The sequence below is a fragment of the Oncorhynchus masou genome, chromosome 17 (assembly GCF_036934945.1).
Source record: "Oncorhynchus masou masou isolate Uvic2021 chromosome 17, UVic_Omas_1.1, whole genome shotgun sequence".
NCBI lineage: Eukaryota > Metazoa > Chordata > Actinopteri > Salmoniformes > Salmonidae > Oncorhynchus > Oncorhynchus masou.
This window is the reverse complement of record NC_088228.1, coordinates 36,735,070-36,758,490: the sequence shown is the minus strand read 5'-3', so window position 1 is coordinate 36,758,490 and position 23,421 is coordinate 36,735,070. Positions and strand designations below refer to the sequence as shown.

At 44.0% G+C, this 23,421-nt stretch overlaps 1 protein-coding gene across 1 annotated transcript; it reads right to left on the bottom strand.

Annotated features, from left to right (window-relative positions):
• Positions 1-1,000: 1,000 nt before the first annotated feature.
• Positions 1,001-3,063, bottom strand: LOC135558956 (C-C motif chemokine 2-like). Its single transcript, XM_064993204.1, has 3 exons — positions 2,830-3,063; positions 2,602-2,716; positions 1,001-2,398 (listed from the first exon to the last, which is right to left on the bottom strand). The coding sequence occupies exons 1-3, from the start codon at positions 2,894-2,896 to the stop codon at positions 2,110-2,112; spliced, it is 471 nt and encodes a 156-aa protein (XP_064849276.1). The 5' UTR covers positions 2,897-3,063; the 3' UTR covers positions 1,001-2,109.
• Between the last annotated feature and the right edge of the window lie 20,358 nt (positions 3,064-23,421).

The following is a 23,421-nucleotide window of genomic DNA, read 5'->3' as shown; positions in this document are numbered from 1 at the left end:
AATGTAATAATGTGCACAATGTAATAATGTGCAGTGTAGCCCAAATATATTGCTTTTGTGGTGTAAAACCTGACAGTAACACTTGATGTGAGGAGGGGGGATTATTAAATGTTTTACTCAGTGAATGTTATTTTTGCACACATGTAGCCTTGTGTACTTGATCTATGTCTACTCTGATTCAGAGGGGTTGGGTTAAATGTGGAAGACACATTTCAGTTGAATGCATTCAACAGACCAGGTATCCCCCTTTCCCTTTCCCTACTATAGTGGCCATGATAATAGAGCAAAAATTGAATGCCTGTTTCTTTCATTCTATTTCTACTTAAGATAGATCCCGAGTGGCGCAGTGGTCTGGGGCACTGCATCTCAGTGCTAGAGGCATCACTACAGACACCCTGGTTCAAATCCAGCTGTATCACAACCGGCTGTGATTGGGAGTCCCATAGGGTGGCACACAATTGACCAAGCATCGTCCGGGTTTGGCCGGCATAGGCCGTCATTGTAAATAAGAATTTGTTCTTAACTCACTTGCCTAGTTTACAAAAAATCAAAAATCCCAAGAGCTATATTTAGATGTGTGTGGTCGCAAGCGTTCTATTGTGAAGGCGGTCATGGCTAACTACAATGTTTGTGTATAGTTTTTTTCTCAAGACTCAAGTGTCATTTGCTGTAAAGTCTAGGCAACAAATAACATTGGATTGCTTTCCTTACATTTTGCTGTGAGTTAGGTTCACATTAACCACTTTATTTTACACAAAGAGACTGATCATGTACAGTAGATCATATTATTTGTTGTTTAATTAGTTTAAACCTGCATTTCCCCCTGCAACATGTTTCAGTGCAAAACAAAAGTGTCACCTTTTTGGGCCCTCACCAGTTTACATCCCCGTGTAATGAAAGGAGATGATTTAATGTTTTTGAGAAGTTATTCATATGGGACAACTGTCATGTGATAGTGGCTTATTGTGTTAAGACTTAAAATACATCATGACCACCAGGTGACAAAAGTTATCATGATTATATTGTTTTATTGACTTAACATAAACACGCAATATTGAGAGAGAAAAATGTACAAATATAAAGAACATTAAGAGGTAGCAGGGTAGGTAATAGATACAAATTTAACTTTAAAACAGACGAGCATGTTATTTACATGTACATTCTACTCATTTATCATGGCCGCTGTTGAAGTGAGCAGGGATGTGTGGGTTAAATGGTATTCAGATCAACCACTTTACTGTTACATGAACTTTCATTGTATTCCTTCAGCTTAAATACACTTCTACCCATATTTCTACCCTCGGCATCTGTTGCCAGGGTCGTAACCAGGGTTAGATTTTTAGTGAGGTCTGGATGCAGTAAATAAGCTTAAACTTTTAAAACATTTCTATACAAAAAAATAAAATGTAATTGTATTTAGAGAACTGCAAAAACAAGCAATATTGACCCCAGCCATGATCACCTTGGCTGCAGTAGGTTCATTCACCTCAGTCGATCTACAAACACAAAGCCTATTAGCTACACAATTGTAATGTTACATCCCTGAAAGGGGGGAAATATGAGAAAGGATTCACACTGACACATAGCATCAGCGATGAAAGGAAAACATATGACATGATTTGAACTGTGTTGTTTGTAGGTCTTACATGTTAATGTAAGTCTAGGCCTATATGGAAGAAAGGACATGTGGAGATGTACATTCTAGTCATTTATCAGAAGGTCTGAGAAATGTATATAAAAACTAGGCTACATTCCACAAAGGTAGGCGAGGCAACGTACTGTACCACCATCATCCCAAGAGGCCTGAACCTTTCTCAAACATGCGCTAGAGGCAGCCAGTGCAAGAATTTAAATTTGATTTAAAAGGTCTGTGCTATGATTTTTTTATTCAATATTTTACTAAAACAGCGTTGGTCCCATATATCAGTGACACAGAGAGTAAAAAACAACAACTTTGTGTCCAGTCCTCATTGAAATGTTTATTTCTTTACAACATGCCAACATAGGCAGATGTCCTTGCCATTGTACTGCTTTTACATTAGTAGATTTTCTTGCTCTCCTCCTAGAGGCAGAAATCCACAATTTAGACTTAACATCAATTGTGCTCAGTTACTCAAATTGGTTTGTTACACCAGTTCTCTTGCGCCCTCTTCCCTCTCTCTTCCCTCCTCTCTTTCCTCCTCTCTTCCCTCCTTTCCCCTTTCCCTTTTTGGCTCCCTTCTTTTGTCCCTTTCCCTGCTTACGTGGCACTGCCGGTGCCATGGTCACTGTCTTGCCCTCCTTTCCCTCCTCCTCCTCTCTCTTGATTGCCTTGGTTTCGTCCACCTTTCCCATGGCCTTCCTTACCCAATCACTTCCTGGGTCACCACAGATCATCTTCCTTTCTATGGTGTGTAACCTGGAAGTAGATGAATCAAGAGGTCAATTGTCTCCTCTGGTGAGGTTATTCTTTTATTCACTTTGTCCTTTTCTGATCACGACATTGGTAGTGAAGTAAAACCAGGAGTTATGTATGACAGTGTAGGATACTCTCAATAGGACGAATTCTCATCTTTACGGTGTAGCGTGACTGTGTAAGAAACATGAATATAGGGTACTCACACTATGACTTTGATGGGACACAGTGCTGTAGTCTGTACGGTGTAGTCCACTACTTTCTTAGGGGAGATTCTTTTCTGAGTCAGCTTAAGACAGCAAGTGTTGACTGGTCCAAAGCCTATACAGGGTAAAACATGGCAATACATTACTGGTTTACACACAGCTACACATTACATGCATACACCATCGACACGCACACTTCCAGCCGTGAAATAAGAGGTAAGAACTCACTTGCATCGACCCCGGTCATCCATGTGGCTACACAGAGCAGAGAAGACAACACCAGACTCAACCTCATTTTTAGGTGTTGAAGTTTTCAGATTCGAAAGTCTTTAGGTATAGAAGTCTTCATGTGCTGCCCAGCCGTTCTGACTGATCGGCTATCTCTTAGCCCTGGCCTTATAGGTAGAGAAAGTTCCACCCACACCATTAGGTCTGATAACCCCCCCTCTTTCATCTTCCTCTTCTTCCTCCGAAACTATTTCCCCCCCCACCCTGTGGTCTATCACTAACAGAGTGACTCTGCTGTGGTGGGGGAGAGGAAAATATGAGCGCTCACTATGAACGGAAGATTGTGACTAAAAGACCCCTCACAACAAACGCATTAACACACACACCTCTACTGGGCCACTGGTCTATTTAGAGAGATAGAAGACAGCGTGAGTTTGGTATTTAGTATTTTATTAGGATCCCCATTAGCTGTTGCAAAAGCAGCAGCTACTCTTCCTGGGGTTCACACAGAACACGAAACATAATACAGAATGACATAATACAGAACATCAATAGACAAGAACAGCTCAAGGACAGAACTGCCATCAATGTATAATATTAAACGCTGGACACTGGGAATGTATGATATGATAGTGTATGTTGTGCAGTAGTAATTTGTGAATTCTTTCCCCCCTGAAGTGGAGAAATTGAGTGAGGTTTTCAGTGGGTGTGGGTGGGTGACAGTAGCAGAGCTTTTTTTACATTGTCTAAATGGGGCCTGTAGAGTTACAATAGCTGCACACTCGGTCTCTCCTTGTTCCATACAGTGAAGTCAATGTCACTATGTCCTTAGCTCAGGCCAGGTCTGAGTTAAACTTCACTGCTCCAATTCAATTTTGTATAGTTGTGTGGCATCGGCTTCCTATGTGACAGACAGCGGATGTGTTTTACCGCGGGCAAGGGTGCAATGGCAGCTGTACTTGCTGAGGTTGGACTTTGAAACAGACGCCACCTGTCCACTTTTAACACAGCACGAGATCGACAGGGCTAGGGAAGGAGGGAGGGAGAGAGAAGGCAGAGGCCCAAATATTCACACTTTTGCACAGCAGTATAGCCACTCCGAAGAGAAGTACTTAATGCCAGGCTGAGTGGCAGTATAATAGACCTGCTTTCCATCTTATTACCACGTCTAACTGAACAGAACAAGACCGTGCACACACAGAGAGAGGAGGGTGAATGACAGGATAAAGAGAGGGGGAAAGGAAGAGAAAGATAGATAGACAGGGGACAGGACGGCAGTGAAATGAGGAGATGTAGAGAGGTGTATATAATGAGAGGGGTGGAAGGAGAGAGATACGGAAGGGTAGAGAGGGAGAGGGGCCGAAGGAGAGGTATAGTAAAAGGGAGGGAGGAAATAACTAGGCCCCAGTTGGAGAAAAGAGATGATCATCACATTTGTATTCTCAACCATAACTCTTAACTCTAATGCTCTGATATTAGGAGTGAACCCTTGAATCTCGTCCCATACAGCTGAACGCATCCCAAATATTAGTTTCCTTTCTCGTCCATCAGTAAACAACATCAAATCTCCAGCGACATAAAAGCCTGAATCACAAGCATCCAATCATTAGATTAGGACTTGGCACCTGCTTTTCCATGTACACTCATTCAATCTGTGTGGAGATATATATCCTTACGCACATGCACGCACGCACACACACACACACACACACACACACACACACACACACACACACACACACACACACACACACACACACACACACACACACACACACACACACACACACACACACACACACACACACACACACACACACACACACACACTCTTTGAGAGTCATTGTCAACTCTCCATACAAGCACCCTGTTTATCTATGCAGGAGTGAGAATGCCTTGGTAGAATATTCATTTATTTGTTATTCAGTTATTGGTTATTCCCTGGTTCTCTTGGATCACTGACTGCGCTGCAGATAGAAATTAGATTGGTGATACGGCAGGTGATTGGAATGAGCGTTGCAGGAAATTACAATCAATACTGACTCTCATATCCTCACCCGACATCGATCTGGGAGCTGAGAGGAGAGACTCATCGTAAACAGCCAGGAAACAAACATGACGGAGATAGAATAATGCACACACACAGACACACACACACACACACACACACACACACACACACACACACACACACACACACACACACACACACACACACACACACACACACACACACACACACACACACACACACACACACACACACACACACACACACACACATATACTGACACACATGCACACAAATGAAGGGCTGCATTAAATAGGCTTATTGTTTTATAGAACCCTGAGGAGAGTCAGATAAGCGCATGAGAGCCAGACAAATCTCCACCGTACAACACACACACACACACACACACAGATATGTGTTTGTTGTTCTCTTAATGAATTGATTATGGCTGATCAAAGTTTGGCCTGTCACACAGATGTAAACATAATGTACAATATGTCTATAAAAAAACATCAGCTCATGGCCGCTGTTGAAGTGAGCAGGGATGTGTGGGTTAAATGCTATTCAGATCAACCACCTGACTGTTACATGAACTTTCAGTGTATTCCTTCAGCTTAAATACACTTCTACCCCCAGCATCTGTTGCCAGGGCCATAACCAGGGTTTGAGTTTTAGTGAGGTCCGGATGCAGTAAATGATCTTCGACTTTCCAAACATTTCTATACGACTAAAATCATTAAAATGGTATTTGGAGAACAGCAAAAACAAGCCAAATTGACCCCAGCCATGATCACCTTGGCTGCAGTATGTTCATTCACCTCAGTCAATCTACAAACACAAAGCCTATTAGCTACACAATTGTAATGTTCCATCCCTGAAAGGGGGGAAATATGAATATGCAAGGTTATGCATATTTCTTGATACCATTTGAAAGGAATCACTTTGAAGTTTGTGGAAATGGGAAAAGAATTTAGGAGAATATAACACATTCGATCTGGTAAAAGTTCATACAATTTGTACCATCGTCTTTGAAATGCAAGAGAAAAGCCATAATGTATTATTCCAGCCCAGGTGCAATCTATATTTTGGCCACTAGGTGGCAGCAGTGTATGTGCAAAGTGTTAGACTGATCTAATGAACCATTGCATTTCTTTTCAAAATGTTGCATCATGACTGCCCAAATGTGCCTAATTTGTTAATAACTTTTCATTTTCAAAATGATGCACACTCCTCAAACAATATAAAAACTAAGCTACATTCCACAAAGGTAGGCGAGGCAACGTACTGTACCACCATCATCCCAAGTAGCCTGAACCTTTCAAAAGTGAGGAAATATGAGAAATAATTCACATTGACAAGTGTGCTGCACTATCTGAGGCACATTGCATGTTTTTGGCCTCTCTGTGAGAGAGGAAAACCTATGACTCCTGGTTGAGTGGACAGACAGAAAGACAGACAGGCAGGCAGGAGGGTGGGCAGTGTGAATGTGTGTAATAAAAAGCTTAATAACACTGCAGAGGTAATTACACTTCTGTAGAGCAGCCGCGCGTGAACTATTATAACACAGTACCAAAGCACTGGCTGCCTCCTGCCCAATGACTATTCCACAGATTGTAAGTGGCTGTGGAGGTGCAATGTGATGCTCCTACTTCACACTGTAACTAGTGTGTGTGTGTGTGTGTGTGTGTGTGTATATGTGTGTGTGTGTGTGTGTGTGTGTGTGTGTGTGTGTGTGTGTGTGTGTGTGTGTGTGTGTGTGTGTGTGTGTGTGTGTGTGTGTGTGTGTGTGTGTGTGTGTGTGTGTGTGTCAGCTCCACCCCAAGGCAACCTTTTTCTGAGAGTGCCCACAGGGGTGGCAGAACCTTTGATTCCTCAAGTCTTTTATCATTTGCATGTTTAGCATGGTGTGTGTCTGTGTGTGTTCTTCTCTGTGGGTGGATGTAGTGGCTAAAGTGTGCATGGAAGTATATAGCCTCGTGATTGTTCTTTTATTGTTACTTTTAATTAAATTTTTTAAAACTTTATTTAATAAATATTTTCTTAGCTCTATTTCTTGAACTGCATTGTTGGTTAAGGGCTTGTACGTAAGCATTTCACGGTAAGTTCTACACCTGTTCTATTCGGCGCATGTAACAAATAAAATTGTAAGTTGATGACCTTGCTCCTTCAGGGAAGCCAAGGAACAAATGTAGGACGCTACCTCCCACAGCATGGCCTTCGCTCCAGATCAAAACTCCAAACCTACAAACTAATTTTGGCCAAAATTACCCGAAGGGATTACTGCTACCAAGGTTTCCTTTTTCCAAGCTATACGGAGGGTGCTCTAGCAAACAAACAGCAGAAACCTGAGGACACCGTCCAACCTGGAACTGAGTGAGTAGTGTTTGGTCTAATGCTATTTTGAAAGCCAAGAATATATATTATTTTTTTATAAAAAAATAAAGTACATTACAATTATATATTTTACTTTATGGGGACTGAATGCTGAGTTAAGGCTCCCAGGTTTGCTAGGACAGACTAGATACAACTTCAATTAGCACTGAGGTGTGAAGTGAGAAGTGTCGAGGCCTTTGGGCCCAAAAAGTGGCAGGAGTCTTTGAAGCCCCATTTGAAGCCCCCTCCCGCTGTTCAAAGACCATCCACTGGAATTTTCTACAAGAAATCTGCCTCCAGAAATAAAAGCTTCTCCCAAGTGGGTGTGACATCTACTCCCGTTGCCTGCTGCACTGCTGCTTGGATTCCACCTGACGATCTGTTCACCGTCTGCCCTCGCCTGTCTCCCCCTGTCTGGTACAGGTACCCCCACCGCACTCCCCCCTCTCTCCCGAGCTTTCGCTCGTCTCCAGCACACAAGCACTGTTGGGGCGAGTGACTCGGAACTTACAATGGCTAGCCCCAAGTCGTTAAAGGGGAGATCAAGCGGATCCTAACTGTTATAGGTATATTTCTATTTTGCCCTGTTTGTCAAAATTGGTGGAAAAACTTGTCAATAATCAACTGACTCTCTTTATTGATGTCCATAGTATTGTCTCGGGTATGCAATCTGGTTTCCGATCAAGTTATGGATGTGTCACTGCAACCTTAAAGGTCCTCAATGATGACACCATTGCCCTTGATTCTAAGCAATGTTGTTCTGCTATTTTTATGGAGTTGTCCAAAGCTTTTGATATGGTAGACCATTCCATTCTTGTGGGCCGGCTAAGGAGTATTGGTGTCTCTGAGGGGTCTTTTTGGCTTGGTTTGCTACCTCTCTCAAAGAGTGCAGTGTATAAATTCAGAAAATCTGCTGTCTCAGCCACTGCAAGCCAGCAGTGGGATGCAGGGTGGTATGCCAGCAGCATAACACCCTGCACACCACTGCTGGCTTGCTTCTGAAGCTAAGCAGGATTGGTCCTGGTCAGTCCCTGGATGCTGCTGGAAGTGGTGTTCGAGGGCCAGTAGGCACTCTTTCCCAATGCCCCAGGGCAGTGATTGGGGACACTGCCCTGTGTAGGGTGCTGTCTTTCGGATGGGACGTTAAACGGGTCTCCTGACTCTCTGTGGTCACTAAAGATCCCATGGCACTTGTTGTCAGAGTAGGGGTGTTAACCCAGGTGTCCTGGCTAAATTTCCAATCTAGTCTTTATACCATCATGGCCACCTAATCATCCCCAGCTTACAATTGGCTCATTCATCCCCCCCTCCTCTCCCCTGTAACTATTCCTCAGGTCGCTGCTGTAAATGGAGAACGTGCTCTCAGTCAACTTACCAGGTTAAATAAAAATAAAATAAAAACCAAGGGAGTACCCCGAGTACTCTCAACACATATCAACGCTGCAGCTAAAGTTAAATCTAGACTTGGTTTCCTCTATCGTAGTCGCTCCTCTTTCACCCCAGCTACCAAACTAACCCTGATTCAGATGGCCATCCTACCCATGCTAGATTACGGAGAAATAATGTATAGATCGACAGGTAAGGGTTCTCTCGAGCGGCTAGATGTTCTTTACCATTTGGCCATCAGATTTGTCATCAATGCTCCTTATAGGACACATCACTGCACTCTATACTCCTCTGTAAACTGGTCATCTCTGTATACCCATCACAAGACCCACTGGTTGATGCTTATATATAAAACCCTCTTGGGCCTCACTCCCCCCTATCTGAGATATCTACAGCAGCCCTAATCCTACACGTACAACATCCATTCTGCCAGTCATATTCTGTTAAAGGTCCCCAAAGCACGCACATCCTTGGGTTGCTTGTCTTTTCAGTTCGCTGCAGCTAGCGACTAAAACAAAATGCAACAAACACTCAAACTGGACAGTTTTATCTCAATCTCTTCATTCAAAGTCTCAATCATGGACACTCTTATAATGTTTGTACCATGTTTTGTACTACCATGTTGTGTTGCTACCATGTTGTTGTCATATTGTGTTGCTACCATGCTGTGTTGTCATGTGTTGCTGCCTTGCTATGTTGTCTTAGGTCTCTCTTTATGTAGTGTTGTCTCTCTTTTTGGGATGTGTGTTTTATCCTATACTTATATATGTACACTTCCGGTCAAAGGTTTTGGTACACCTACACATTCAAGGGCTTTTCTTTATTTGTACTATTTTCTACATTGTAGAATAAAAGTGAAGACATCAAAACTATGAAATAACACATGGAATCATGTAGTAACCAAAAAAGTGTTTGATTTTATATTTGAGATTCTTCAAATAGCCACCCTTTGCCTTGATGACAGCTTTGCACACACTTGGCATTCTCTCAACCACCTTCATCTGGAATGCTTATCCAACAGTATTGAAGGAGTTCCCCCATATGCTGAGCACTTGTTGGCTGCTTTTCCTTCACTCTGCGGTTAGACTTATATATAGAGTGTTGGGCCAGTGACCGGAAGTTTGCTATATTGGCTTCTCAAGCTGACAAGGTAAAAATCTTTCATTCTGAACAAGGCAGTTAACTCACTGTTCATAGGCTGTCATTGTAAATAGGAATTTCTTCTTAACTGACTTGCCCAGTTAAATAAAGGTTAAATATTATTATTTTTAAAACATCTCAATTTGGTTGAGGTCGGAGGATTGTGGAGGCCAGGTGATGCAACACTCCATCACTCTCCTTCTTGGTAAAATAGCCCTTACACAGCCTGGAGGTATGGTGGGTCCTTGTGCTGTTGAAAAACAAATGATAGTCCCACCAAGCCCAAACCAGATGGGATGGCATATCGCTGCAGAATGCTGTGGTAGCCATGCTGGTTAAGTGTGCCTTGAATTCTAAATAAATCACAGTGTCACCAGCAAAGCACACCCACACCATAACACCTCCTCCTCCATGCTTTACGGTGGGAAATGCACATGAAGCAATCATCCATTCACCCACACAACGTCTCACAAAGACACGGCGGTTGGAACCAAAAATCTCCAATTTGGACTCCAGACCAAAGGACACATTTCCACTGGTCTAATGTCCATTGCTTGTGTTTCTTGGCCCAAGCAAGTCTCTTCATCTTAGTGATGTCCTTTAATAGTGGTTTCTTTGCAGCAATTCAACCATGAAGGCCTGATTCACACAGTCTCCTCTGAACAGTTGATGTTGAGATGTATTTGTTACTTGAACTCTGTCAAGCATTTATTTGGGCTGCAATCTGAGATGCAGTTAACTCTAATGAACTGATCATGTGTAGCAGAGGTAACTCTGGGTCTTCCATTCCCATGGCGGTACTTATGAGAGCCAGTTTCATCATAGCGCTTGATGGTTTTTGCGTCCGCACTTCACGAAACTTTCAAGGTTCTTGAAATGTTCCATATTGACTGACCATGTCTTATTAAAGTAATGGTGGACTGTTGTTACTCTTTGTTTATTTGGGGTGGCAGGTAGCCTAGTCGTTAGAGCGTTGGGCCAGTAACCAAAAGTTTTCTGAATAGAATCCTCAACCTGACAAGGTAAAAATCTGTCATTCTGCCCCTGAACAAGGCAGTTAATCTGATAGGCCGTTATTGTAGAAAATAATTTGTTTTTAACTCATTTTGAATTTGAGCTGTTCTTAACATAATATGGACTTGGTCTTTTACTAAACAGGGCTATCTTCTGTATACCACCCCTACATTGTCACAATACAACTGATTGGCTCAAACACATTAAGAAGGAAATTAATTCCACAAATTAACGTTTAACATTGCACACCTGTTAATTGAATGCATTCCAGGTGACTACCTCATGGAGCTGGTTGAGAGAATGCCAAGACTGTGCAAAGCTGTCATCAAGGCAAAGGGTGGCTATTTGAAGAGTCTCAAATATAAAATATATTTTCATTTGTTTTACACTTTTTTGGTTCATAGTTTTGATGTCTTCTCTATTATTCAACAATATAGAAAATAGTACAAATAAAGAAAAAACCTTGACTGATAGGTGATCTAAAACTTTTGACCAGTAGTGTATATATATTTTTTAAATCCCAGGCCCCATCTACGTAGGAGGCCTTTTGCCTTTTGGTAGGCCATCGTTGTCAATAAGAAATTGTTCTTAACTGCCTTGCCTAGTTAAATAAATGTGAAATAAATAAATAAATATAATTCTGAGCTCTCTCTTACCCCCTGCTGGTAGTGAACGTCTGGACGGCAAGGGAGAGGGGGATAGAGAGCGCGGGAGGATTTCACGGAGAGGGGAAGGGGGGGTAGATATTTAATTAGCTAGAGAGAGGGGGATGTTAGACGGAGAGAAGAAAGGGAAGAGAGAAAGGAAAAAATAGGAGGAAGGGAGAGGTAGGTATTCTATTAGCTAGATAAAGAGAAACATATATATATTTTTTTTTAACTAGGCAAGTCAGTTAAGAACTAATTCGTATTTACAATGACGGCCTACAAAAAGGCAAAATGCCTCCTGCGGGAAGGGGGCTGGGATTGAAAATGAAAAATAAATAAAAAATATAGGACAAAACACATCACGACAAGAGAGACACCACAACACTACATAAAGAGAGACCTAAGACAACATAGCATAACACGGCAGCAACACATGACACAGCATGGTAGCAACACAACATGACAACAACACAACACGGTAGCAGCACAAAATATGGTACAAACATTATTGGACACAGACAACAGCACAAAGGGCAAGAAGGTAGATACAACAATACATCACACAAAGCAGTCACAACTGTCACTAAGAGTGTCCATGATTGAGTCTTTGAATGAAGAGATTGAGGTAAAACTGTCCAGTTTGAGTGTTTGTTGCAGCTCGTTCCAGTCGCTAGCTGCAGCGAACTGAAAAGAGGAGCGACCCAGGGATGTGTTTGCTTTGGGGACCTTTAACAGAATGTGACTGGCAGAACAGATGTTGTATGTGGAGGATGAGGGCTACAGTAGGTATCTCAGATAGGGGGGAGTGAGGCCTAAGAGGGTTTTATAAATAAGCGACAGGTATACAGAGATGACCAGTTTACAGAGGAGTATAGAGAGCAGTGATGTGTCCTGTATGGAGCATTGGTGGTAAATCTGATGGCCGAATGGTAAAGAACATCAAGCCGCTCGAGAGCACACTTACCTGACGATCTATAAATTATATATCAGTTTTGTGAAAAGGTCAGTCTGTCACGTTTTAGGGAAGACCCAGATGCAGACAGTGTCGAAGAAACAAATGTTTATTACTAGAACAGGGGGCAGGCAAAACGACAGGTCAAGGACAGGCAAAGGTCAGTAATTCAGGTCAGATTCCAAAAGGTACAGAACGGCAGGCAGTCTCAGGGTCAGGACAGGCAGAATGGTCAAAACTGGGAAAACTAGAAAACAGGAACTAAAAACAGACAGGAGCAAGGGGAAAATCACTGGTAGGCTTGACAAACAAAAACAGGAGACAAAGGGCTGTGAGACATGGGTTTGTTTCTAGACACATGAACGGGGGGCAACAAAAGGCAAACAGCAGAGGGGCTAATAACCTTGGAGATAGGGAAAGTGCTGATAAATTGGGGTCAAGTTTGTGGGACTCCATCCGGAGGGGCAGATCCCGGGTGGACAGCCATACCATCTGCCCGAGACGATACCGGGGAGACGGGATCCGGTGGCGGCCCGCTTGTCGTCGATACACGGAGGTGGTCTGTAGAAAAGCCGCTGGCCATCTCTTTGGCGGAGGGTAGCTTGGGGAGAAGAATGAAGTGGGCGGCTTTGGAATACCGGCCCACTACTGTCAGGATGGCAGTCTTGCCAACAGACGGGGTCAGACCTGTGACAAAGTCATGGGAAATGTGAGACCAGGGACGGTGAGGGACAGGCAGAGGTTGAAGGAGACCAGTCGGAGCTTGCCGAGGAGTCTTGTTCTTTACAGGCGTCTCGAGGAGTCAGGAACCAAGGTAGGTCACCAAAAGTGTTTTTGCACAAATGCCAGGGTCTGACGGGAGCCCGGGTGGAAGGTAATCCAGGACCAAGGATCGGACCGCATCAGGAACAAACATCTGGATATCTGCCCCCCCCCTCGGATGGGAATGCTGCACCTCATGAACATACTTCCCTATTCTCCAGCTGAGTGCTGTCGCCAGGCACGAGGTTGGAAGGATGGTCATTTCTAAAGAACATTTTGCTCTAAGCTTAATCAACAGACAACACACTAACTATCCCTGTACAGTATCTCATCCTCGCTCTAAATGTTCCCTCTCCCTCTTTCTCTGTCCATCTGCATCGTATCAATCTATCTCTATCCTTCTCTGAATCCCTTCTTCACTCCCCTGTTTTTGCGTATCTGCTGTCTGTCTGGCCTTCGTCAGTTACAGAGGGAGGTATGATTAGTGGCTCGGCAGGCAGGGTGAGAGATGCAGCGTGAGATCGAGAGAAGACTGTCTGTCTGGTCTGAGATTCAACAGATCTGTCGATTATTCACCAGTCCGCTGCCTGGCTCAAGCCTAAACACTCCACAGCTCACACACACACACGCACGCACTCACGCATGCACGCACGCACACACGCGCCTGGCTTGCTGGTGTATAGCTAATGGGACCCTGTGATAAGGTCAAGTTCAGTGGGGAAAACACATGAAAAGTTGTTGATTCAAGTCCTGCAAGGGCTATACCCCCCAAATTCACTACAGTAGTAGACTGTACTTACCAGTGTCAGTGGTCGTTATTGAGAGAACGACAGTGAAGAGAGCGAGGCACGCTATTGTTCTGTGGCACAGCTGCATGGTTGCCATGGAGATGTTCTGTAGTGTTCTCAACTGTGTTCTTGTCTGATTCAGAAGGAGGAGAGAAGATGACTGATCATTCTTGACCAGAGCCTTAGCTTTTAAACCCTAAAATTAGGAACCTGATCTGGTACGTCTGGATCTGTGGGGGGTTTTTCAGAGCGAGAAAGGGGTTGGCTGGGCTGACGGAGGACGGGGGGGAACACCCAACAAACTTCTGCTTAATCATATGGTTCCTGTAAAGATTGGGTAATTAAGACCATTGAGTCAAAACAAACCCAGGATCGGGGTTTCAGGTCAAGTTCAGTAGTGAAAATCACATTTGTGGGTAGAAAGTGTCAAGTCTTTTCTACCATGACCAGATTGAGATGTCCACTGGTTAGTACTTGGGGTCTTTGTGTGTGTGTGTGTGTGTGTGTGTGTGTGTGTGTGTGTGTGTGTGTGTGTGTGTGTGTGTGTGTGTGTGTGTGTGTGTGTGTGTGTGTGTGTGTGTGTGTGTGCGTGTGAACAACACAAAATGTGTTGAAAAGCAGAGGACTAGCTTTTTTTTAATGATCGTCCTCATTGCAAAATATGTACAATAGTATGACATTAGCTATAAAACTGCACATGTTTCTGTATGCCTCATGGCAATATGTGTAGAATAGTATGACATTAGCTATAAAACTGCACATGTTTCTGTATGCCTCTCTCACGTTCTGACCTTTATTTCCTTTGTTTTGTCATTATTTAGTATGGTCAGGGCGTGAGTTGGGGTGGGCAGTCTATGTTTGTTTTTCTATGATTTGGGTATTTCTATGTTTCGGCCTAGTATGGTTCTCAATCAGAGGCAGGTGTCATTAGTTGTCTCTGATTGAGAATCATACTTAGGTAGCCTGGGTTTCACTGTGTGTTTGTGGGTGATTGTTCCTGTCTCTGTGTTTGTTTTCACCAGATAGGCTGTTTAGGTTTTCTCACGTTTATTGTTTTTGTTAGTTTATTCATGTATATTGTCTTTAGTACCATGAATAACCACCACGCTGCGTTTTGGTCCGCCTCTCCTTCACCTCAAGAAAACCGTTACAGAATCACCCACCACAACAGGACCAAGCGGTGTGGTAACGGGCAGCAGCAGGAGCAGTGCAATAAAAACTTCTGGACTTGGGAAGAAATCCTCGACGGGAGAGGACCCTGGGCAAAACCAGGGGAGTATCGCCGTCCCAAAGTGCAGCAGGAGAAGCAGCAGCAGGAGCAGCGAAAAGAGGAATGGACATGGGAAGACGTTTTGGACGGCAAGAGTATGGACTATACTACTTGGGAGGAAATAGACAGGTGGGCGGTCGACCAAGGAGGAGTGCCGGAGCCCGCCTGGGATTCGCTGGAGCAGTGCGAAGAGGGGTATAGGAGAATGGAGTTGGAGAGACAAGCACGGTGGCGCGGTAAGGAAGCCCGAGAGTCAGCCCCAAAAATTTCTTGGGGGTGGCACACAGGAAGTGTGGCGAAGCCAGGTAGGAGACCTGCGCCAATTTCCTGTGCTTACCGGGGTGCGAGAGAGACCGGGCAGGCACTGTGTTATGCGGTGGAGCGCACGGTGTCCCCAGTGCGCGGGTGCATAGCCCGGTGCGGTACATACCAGCTCTGCGTATCGGCCGGGCTAGAGTGAGCATCGAGCCAAGTGCCATGAAGCCGGCTCTACGCATCTGGTCCCCAGGTTGGTACTGGTCTACGCATCTGGTCCCCAGTGCGTCACCTTGGGCCGGCTTACATGGCACCAGCCTTGCGCACGGTGTCCCCGGTTCACCTGCATAGCCCAGTGCGGGCTATTCCACCTCGCCGCACTGGCAGGGCGACCGGGAGCATTCAACCGGGTAAGGTTGGGCAGGCTCTGTGCTCAAGAGCTCCAGTGCGCCTGCACGGTCCGGTCTATCCGGTACCACCTCCATGCACCAGCCCTCCGGTGGCAGCCCCCCGCACCAGGCTGTCTCTCCGTCTCATCCCTACGGTTGCTCCCGCCTGTCCAGTGCTGCCGGAGCCTTCCTCCTCTCCAGCGCTGCTAGAGCCTTCCTCCTCTTCAGCGCTGCCGGAGTCTCCCGCCTGTTCGGCGCTGCCAGAGCTCCCGCCCCTCAGTCCAGAGGCGCTAGAGCCCCTCATTCCAGAGGCGCCAGAGCTACTCAGTCCAGCGCTGCCAGAGCCTTCGTCTCCAGCGTTGCCGGAGCTTCCCGTCTGCCCAGCGCCATCTGAGCTGCCCGTCTGCCCAGCGCCATCTGAGCTGCCAGTCTGCCCAGCGCCATCTGAGCTGCCAGTCTGCCCAGCGCCATCTGAGCTGCCAGTCTGCCCAGCGCCATCTGAGCTACCCGTCTGCCCAGCGCCATCTGAGCTACCCTTCTGCCCAGCGCCATCTGAGCTACCCGTCTGCCTAGCGCCATCTGAGCTACCCGTCTGCCCAGCGCCGCCAGTGCCGCCAGTCTGTAAGGAGCCGCCAGTCAACCAGGGGCCTGAAGTCATCATGACGGGCCCCCCTACATTGTGAGCAAAATGTTTTTGTGTCTTGACAGCTGAGGTAAAAAAAATATATATCTTAACTTAATTTCCTGCAATTCTACACATTTTGCTATAGTCTGGAGAGAAATGCTTGCAGTTTTTAATTTGATATCTGAGTGAGACTGACTGACAAAATATTTGTTTTCTTAGCCAGGGCAGTAAATTGACCATAATAACAAGTTTAGATGGACTGACAGTGACTGACATAACAAGAGAAAAACAGCTGATACACAACCATATTAAGGAATTGCACCTTGTGGATTCTACTATTCTAACTCTCAACAGTAAGTTGAGACCCCGACTGAGTAAAAAATAAATAATTCCAATGATCCGAGGGCTTTCAAATGGTCGGCGGGCGGCTAGTTGCTCATCCCTGGACAAGGGGAAGCTTCTTACCACCACCAGCATCTTATCAGGCAGAAAGGTTCACCTCAACAGGGAATATTGATGATGACTTTTTGCAGTGTGCAGACTGCACTCTCCTGTACTTCAGATTGCACTTTTTGAAAAGATAGGAATTGAGCGAAAATATGCCTTTGTGTTTAAAAAGGCAACTCATAGTATATGCAGAAACGTATCGCCTAAAGCTATTGAGATGCATCCGTCCCATTGATTTCCTTAGAGACAGGTCTGTGTCTGTGTTACATATGAGTGTGGTGTGACAGGAAACAGGTAGATGGTGTGGGTATTGAGTCATGTTTGGACCCATGGGTTGGGTAGTCATGCCTTTCAGGGCACGGGCCTGTCTTCACACTGCATTGGGCAAGGTGTTTTTTTGGTGTTGTTGTGGTCGTTGAATAGTAGAAACGTTCAGATAAAGTGCACCCTGAAATGGTGAAAGACAAATTACCAAATGTCTTCAAATCATGTTTGAAAACGCCATTATTCTCTAGTTCTGCATTGTGATTTCCCCCTTCATGAAAAGCAGAAGTAGGCCAAGACTTTACCAGCAGTTTGGTCATTCAGATCCATTTATCTGAATGGAGATGTATTTGAAGCTATTGCGAACGTCTTACGTTCATGAATTAGAAAGGAAAAGAGAAACTGTAACATCAGAAGTTCTGCTTTTTTCATGCATTCTCTAAATCCCGATTCATAATCCAGTTTGATCGTTGCCAAGTTGTTGGAGCTTGACCTATCTCTTACCTGGGAATGTCATGCTGGGTTTAGTTTAGATTTGTTATCTTTGTAAATACAGTGTACTCCCAAAAAAGACATACTGTAATACGTGATGTTGGATGCTGTCTCGCAAAGCCTGTGTCAATGACTGATCACGTCCAACGTTTCTTTGGCTGTGTGAACCTCTCACCTACCTCCGTCTAGGAGACTCTGTATTCATATTTAGTGTGTAGCATCCATCTGACCTGACCTCAAACCCGCTCTACAGTCAGAGCTCTAGAAAACCCTTTAGTGACTGATGATGATGTATCATATCTAATGCTGTGTCATGGAAAGTATGTTGACCTGCAGCTCAGTTGGTAGCTCAAGATAGGGCTTGCAATGCCAGGATAGAGGGTTTGATTCCTGGGACCACTCGTACGTAACATTATATGCTCTCATGACGTCGCTTTGGATCTGCTAAATTGCGTATATTATAATATTATGATGATGATTATTATTTAATTGATATCTGTCTAGTTGGGTCCAGGGTTGGGGTCAATTCCAATTCCATTTAAAATTCCACCTAGTATAAAAACAATGGACTGCGTGACTTGTTTTAAGTCATTTTTACATGGATTTGTATATTGCCAGTATAGCTAACAGTGACATGATCCGCCGGAATGGCTGGAATTGGAATTTGTGGAATTGTTTGGGAATTGAATTGGCAATTGAATTCTTGGAATGTACCTAACATTGTAATTGGGAGGAATTGAATCATCTCTGAATTCAGAGGCTGACCAGAAATTTGAATTGAATTAAATGGAATTTACAATGAGGGGGAATTGAACTAGAATTGCATTTGTGGAATTAACCCCAAACCTGGTTGTTATTTACTTCTCTGCCCTTTTCTGACTATCATGTGCAACCTGTCACGACTTCCGCCGAAGTTGGCTCCCCTGCCTGTTCGGGCGGTGCTCGGCGGTCGTCGTCACCATCCTACTAGCCGCTACCGATCCCTTTTTCGTTTGTCTGTTGGTTTTGTCTTATTAACTTCACCTGTATGTATTTTGGTTTAATTAGCTTCCCTATATGTAGTAGTTTGACCCGCCCCTTGTTTTGTGCGGGATTGTTTTTTGTTACTCTGTTGGTTGTGATTTCATGTTTGTATTCTCCGGACTGTTTGGTCCTGTGTTTGGGCTGGTCTGTTTTATGGCCTGACCGTTTTTTTGCCGGAGAATAAATTACGATTTACTGAACCCTGCTCTCTGCGCCTGACTCCAACCCACCACTCCTAGTAGGCTGTGACAGCAACCTTTCATCAAACCTTTATTACATTCAGGTTGGCTAGGAGTTTAAGTTATCTGTAGATAGGCCTATCTCAGCCCAGAACATGGCTTAAAGAGAACTAGTTTGGAAATGACTATCTCCATGCTTACCCATTCATTTGCACACAAAAATGTGATGGAGGGAAGGACAACAGAGAGAGAGAGAGAGGGGAAGTGATGGTCAGAGTGTCCCCATGCCTCTCCCACCATAGGAATCCCCAGACAGACAGAAATAGAACAGACAGGGAGATACAGTCACGAAGTCTGTTATTTGATGCAATAGAGCCATGGAGAATTGCATTGCAATTGAGTTCTGCACATATACAGTATGTTAAATATGACTTAGCTAATATAACCTGGTGGCACATTAACATAGACTAGCCCTGAGGCTATACTCTATTTGTCTCTCAGCTGCAGAGCAAGCCCCGGGCTTGGAACAGAGGCCTGTGTTTGTGTGTGGGCAACGTACAGTGTGTATTTTTGATCACACATGGGCTGTGATAACTGACGACAGAGTTCCAGTCTATCCTACACATTGTGCTCACCCTATCAACATGGCTTCAGAGATAGGAACGTCGAATCGTTGCCAAATTTGCTTTCTTTCTGAATAAGTAATGGTTAAAAGCCAGGGCAAAAAAATAGGTCTGGCACGAAACTAGTCATGAATGATCAGTTCCCTACGGAGATTGCAGAACAGCACAAAGTTTTGTATTCAATCTTCAAGCAGAATAGAAGGAAAGCGTGTAGCTCTCGTAGTCGATTAACTGTATATTGACAGCCAAATGTTCCCGAGACACAAAGACAACTCCATGGCTATTCTAAACAATACAAAGTTCTCATAGAGGAGGCAAATAATGGAACACCCAACATTATCCATGGTAGGGATAATAATAACAATAATAATACAAAAATAATGATAGAAAAGCAATAAATACAATTATTGTTAAAGAAATAAAGTACAACTACACTGTACCTTTCAAGATAGGGAATGTTGTAAAATAAACAACAACAAAAAACATCCATTTTATAGTATTTTATAAATGGACAAGGCAGCGTTAGAAGAAAGGATAAAAGTCCAAATAACACATCTTCAAATATAACTGATTGGAACACAAACGACTAATTCAACGCGGTGGAGATGAAAACACTGCAGACAGAAGGTGCGGTATGTGGGTGTGTGTGGATGTATCGTGATGGAAGGTCTGGCGTGTCTTTTTGGTGTTTGGAAAAGTGTGGCGTTAAGTGAGTGAGAAAGGAAATGTTTGCATATCCTAGAGTCATATTTGAATGCATACATTATATTTATTTTTTAATAGCTATAATATTGCTATTCAAAAATATATACTGTGTATATTCAAATATCTTGCATATCTTTAATTTCCATCATTAACAATTAATATACGTAGTCATGTCAGCAGTTTGTGCAAAGGATTGTTACCTAAGATATGTATGTATTTATATGTATGTTTATGTGTATCTACAGTTGAAGTCTGAAGTTTACATACACCTTAGCCAAATTCATTTACACTAAATTTTTCACAATTCCTGACATATAATCCTAGTAAGTCTTAGGTCAGTTAGGATCACCACTTTATTTTAAGAATGTGAAATGTCAGAATAATAGTAGAGAGAATTATTCATTTTTAGCTTTTATTTCTTTCATCACAATCCCAGTGGGTCAGAAGTTTACACACACTCAATTAGTATTTGGTAGCATTGCCTTTAAATTGTTTAACTTGGGTCAAAGGTTTCAGGTAGCCTTCCACAAGCTTCCCACAATAAGTTGGGTGAATTTTGGCCCATTCCTCCTGACAGAGCTGGTGTAACTGAGTCAGGTTTGTAGACCTCCTTGCTCACACATGCTTTTTCAGTTCTTCCCACAAACATTCTATAGGATTGAGGTTGGTGCTTTGTGATGGCCACTCCAATTCATTGACTTTGTTGTCCTTAAGCCATTTTGCCACAACTTTGGAAGCATGCTTGGGGTCATTGTCCATTTGGAAGACCCATTTGCGACCAAGCTTTAACTTCCTGATGTCTTGAGATGTTGCTTCATATATCCACGTAATTTTCCTTTCTCATGAAGCTATCTATTTTATGTAGTGCACCAGTCCCTCGTGCAGCAAAGCACAACATGATGCTGCCACCCCCGTGCTTCACGGTTGGGATGGTGTTCTTCAGCTTGCAAGCCTCCCCTTTTTCCTCTAAACATGGTCATTAGGGCCAAACAGTTCTATTTTTTGTTTCATCAGACTAAAGGACATTTCTTCAAAAAGTACGATCTTTGTCCCAATGTGCAAACCGTAGTCTGGCTTTTTTATGCCAGTTTTGGAGCAGTGGCTTCTTCCTTGCTGAGCGGCCTTTCAGGTTATGTTGATATAGGACTCATTTTAGTGTGGATATAGATATGATATAGATACGTTTGTACCTGTTTCCTCCAGCATCTTCACAAGGTCCTTTGCTGTTGTTCTGGGATTGATTTGCACCTTTCACACCAAGGTACGTTCATCTCAAGGAGACAGAACGCATCTCTTTCCAAGGCGGTATGACGGCTGCGTGGTCCCATGGTGTTTATACGTGCGTACTCTTGTTTGTACATTTGAATGTGGTACCTTCAGGCATTTGGAAATTGCTCCCAAGGATGAACCAGACTTGTGGAGGACTACAATGTTTTTCTGAGGTCTTGGCTGATTTCTTTTGATTTTCCCAAGATGTCAAGCAAAGAAGCGCTGAGTTTGAAGGTAGCCCTTAAACTACATCCACAGGTAAACCTCCAATTGACTCAAAATGGAAGCTTCTAAAGCCATGACATTATTTTCTGGACTTTTCTAAGACAGGCAGAGGTCAGTAATCCAAATCAGAGTCCAAAAGGTACAGCATGGCAGGCAGTATCGGGGTCAGGACAGGCAGAATGGTCAAAACCAGGAAAACTAGATAACAGGAACTAGAAACAGACAGGAGCAAGGGGGAAATCACTGTCAAACTAAATGAACTGGCAACAGACAAACAGAGATATTGATGTTGATGTTAAAGGTGACGTTTTCTCTTGACCTCCAGCTGTGGATATTAGTCACTTTGTTCCACAACTGATGACCTACATGACCCATAAGTTCCATGATCGTCACATCAGGCGATGCTTGAAAGGACAGATGGATAGACACAAATGTTACACAAATGCTATTAACCCCAAACCTGACCTATAAACTTACCCTGAATTTGACCTCTTACCCTAATTGATAAAGAACAAGCTCTACCTAGTGCCTACTCATCAAATCTGACCATGTTGACACTATTGTCCAGTCTAGCATGGCCATCTAGTGACCTCTGTGTTTCAACCATAGAGTCACAACCAGACTGTGCATTCTAGGATTAGACTTAGAAGTAGATTTCTATGGCTCCGAGAGAGGGAAAGTGGAGGGGGTCTCAAGATGGGGTCCATCTTGTTTCAAATGTAAAACTGTATCAGCAAGGTGTTGTTTCCTACCTTCACCACCTGGGGGCGGCCCCTTAGGAAGTTCAGGACTCAGTTGCATAGGGCGGGGTTCAGACCCAGGGCCCCGAGCTTAATGATCAGCTTGGAGGGATACTATGGTGTTGAATTCTGAGCTGTAGTCAATGAACAGCACATAGGTATTCCTCTTGTTCAGATAGGATAGCGCAGTGTGCAGTGCGATGGCGATTGCATCGTCTGTGGATCTATTGGGGAGGTAACAAAACTGAAGTGGGTCAAGAGTGTCAGGTAAGGTAGACGTGATATGATCCTTAACTAGCCTTTTAAAGCACTTCATGATGAGAGAAGTAATTTAGTTCAGTTACCTTTGCTTTCTTGGGTACAGGAACAATGGTGGACATATTTAAGCTAATGGGGAAAGCAGACTGGGAAAGGGAGAAATTGAATATGTCCGTAAACACTCCAGACAGCTGGTCTGCGCATGCTCTGAGGACGGGGCTAGGGATGCCATCTGGGCTGGCAGCCTTGCGAGGGTGAACAAGGTTAAATGTCTTACTCACGTCGGCCATGGAGAGCAAGAGCCCACAGTCCTTGGAAGCGAGCCGCATCGGTGGCACTGTGTTATCCTCAAAGCGGGCGGGCAAAGGTTTCTAGCTTTGTCTGGGAGCAAGATGTCGGTGCCCGCGATGTGGCTGGTTTACCCTTCGTAATCCGTGGTTGTCTGTAGACCCTGCTACATACGTTATGTGTCTGAGCCATTGGATTGAGACTCCACTTTGTCTCTGTACTGACGTTTTGCCTGTTTGAGTGAGTAACGACACTGTTTCTTTCAACCATATTCAAAGTCACTTTGCCATGGTTAAATGCAGTGGTTTGCACTTTCAGTTTTGCACGAATGCTGCCATCTATGTACGGTTTCTGGTTTGGGTAGGTTTTAATAGTCACAGTGGGACTCCGGGTTGGAGCGAGCGGTCGCATCTACACTTCGGTCCGCAGGTAGTATAACTTTTCATTACATTTCATTATAGTACAAC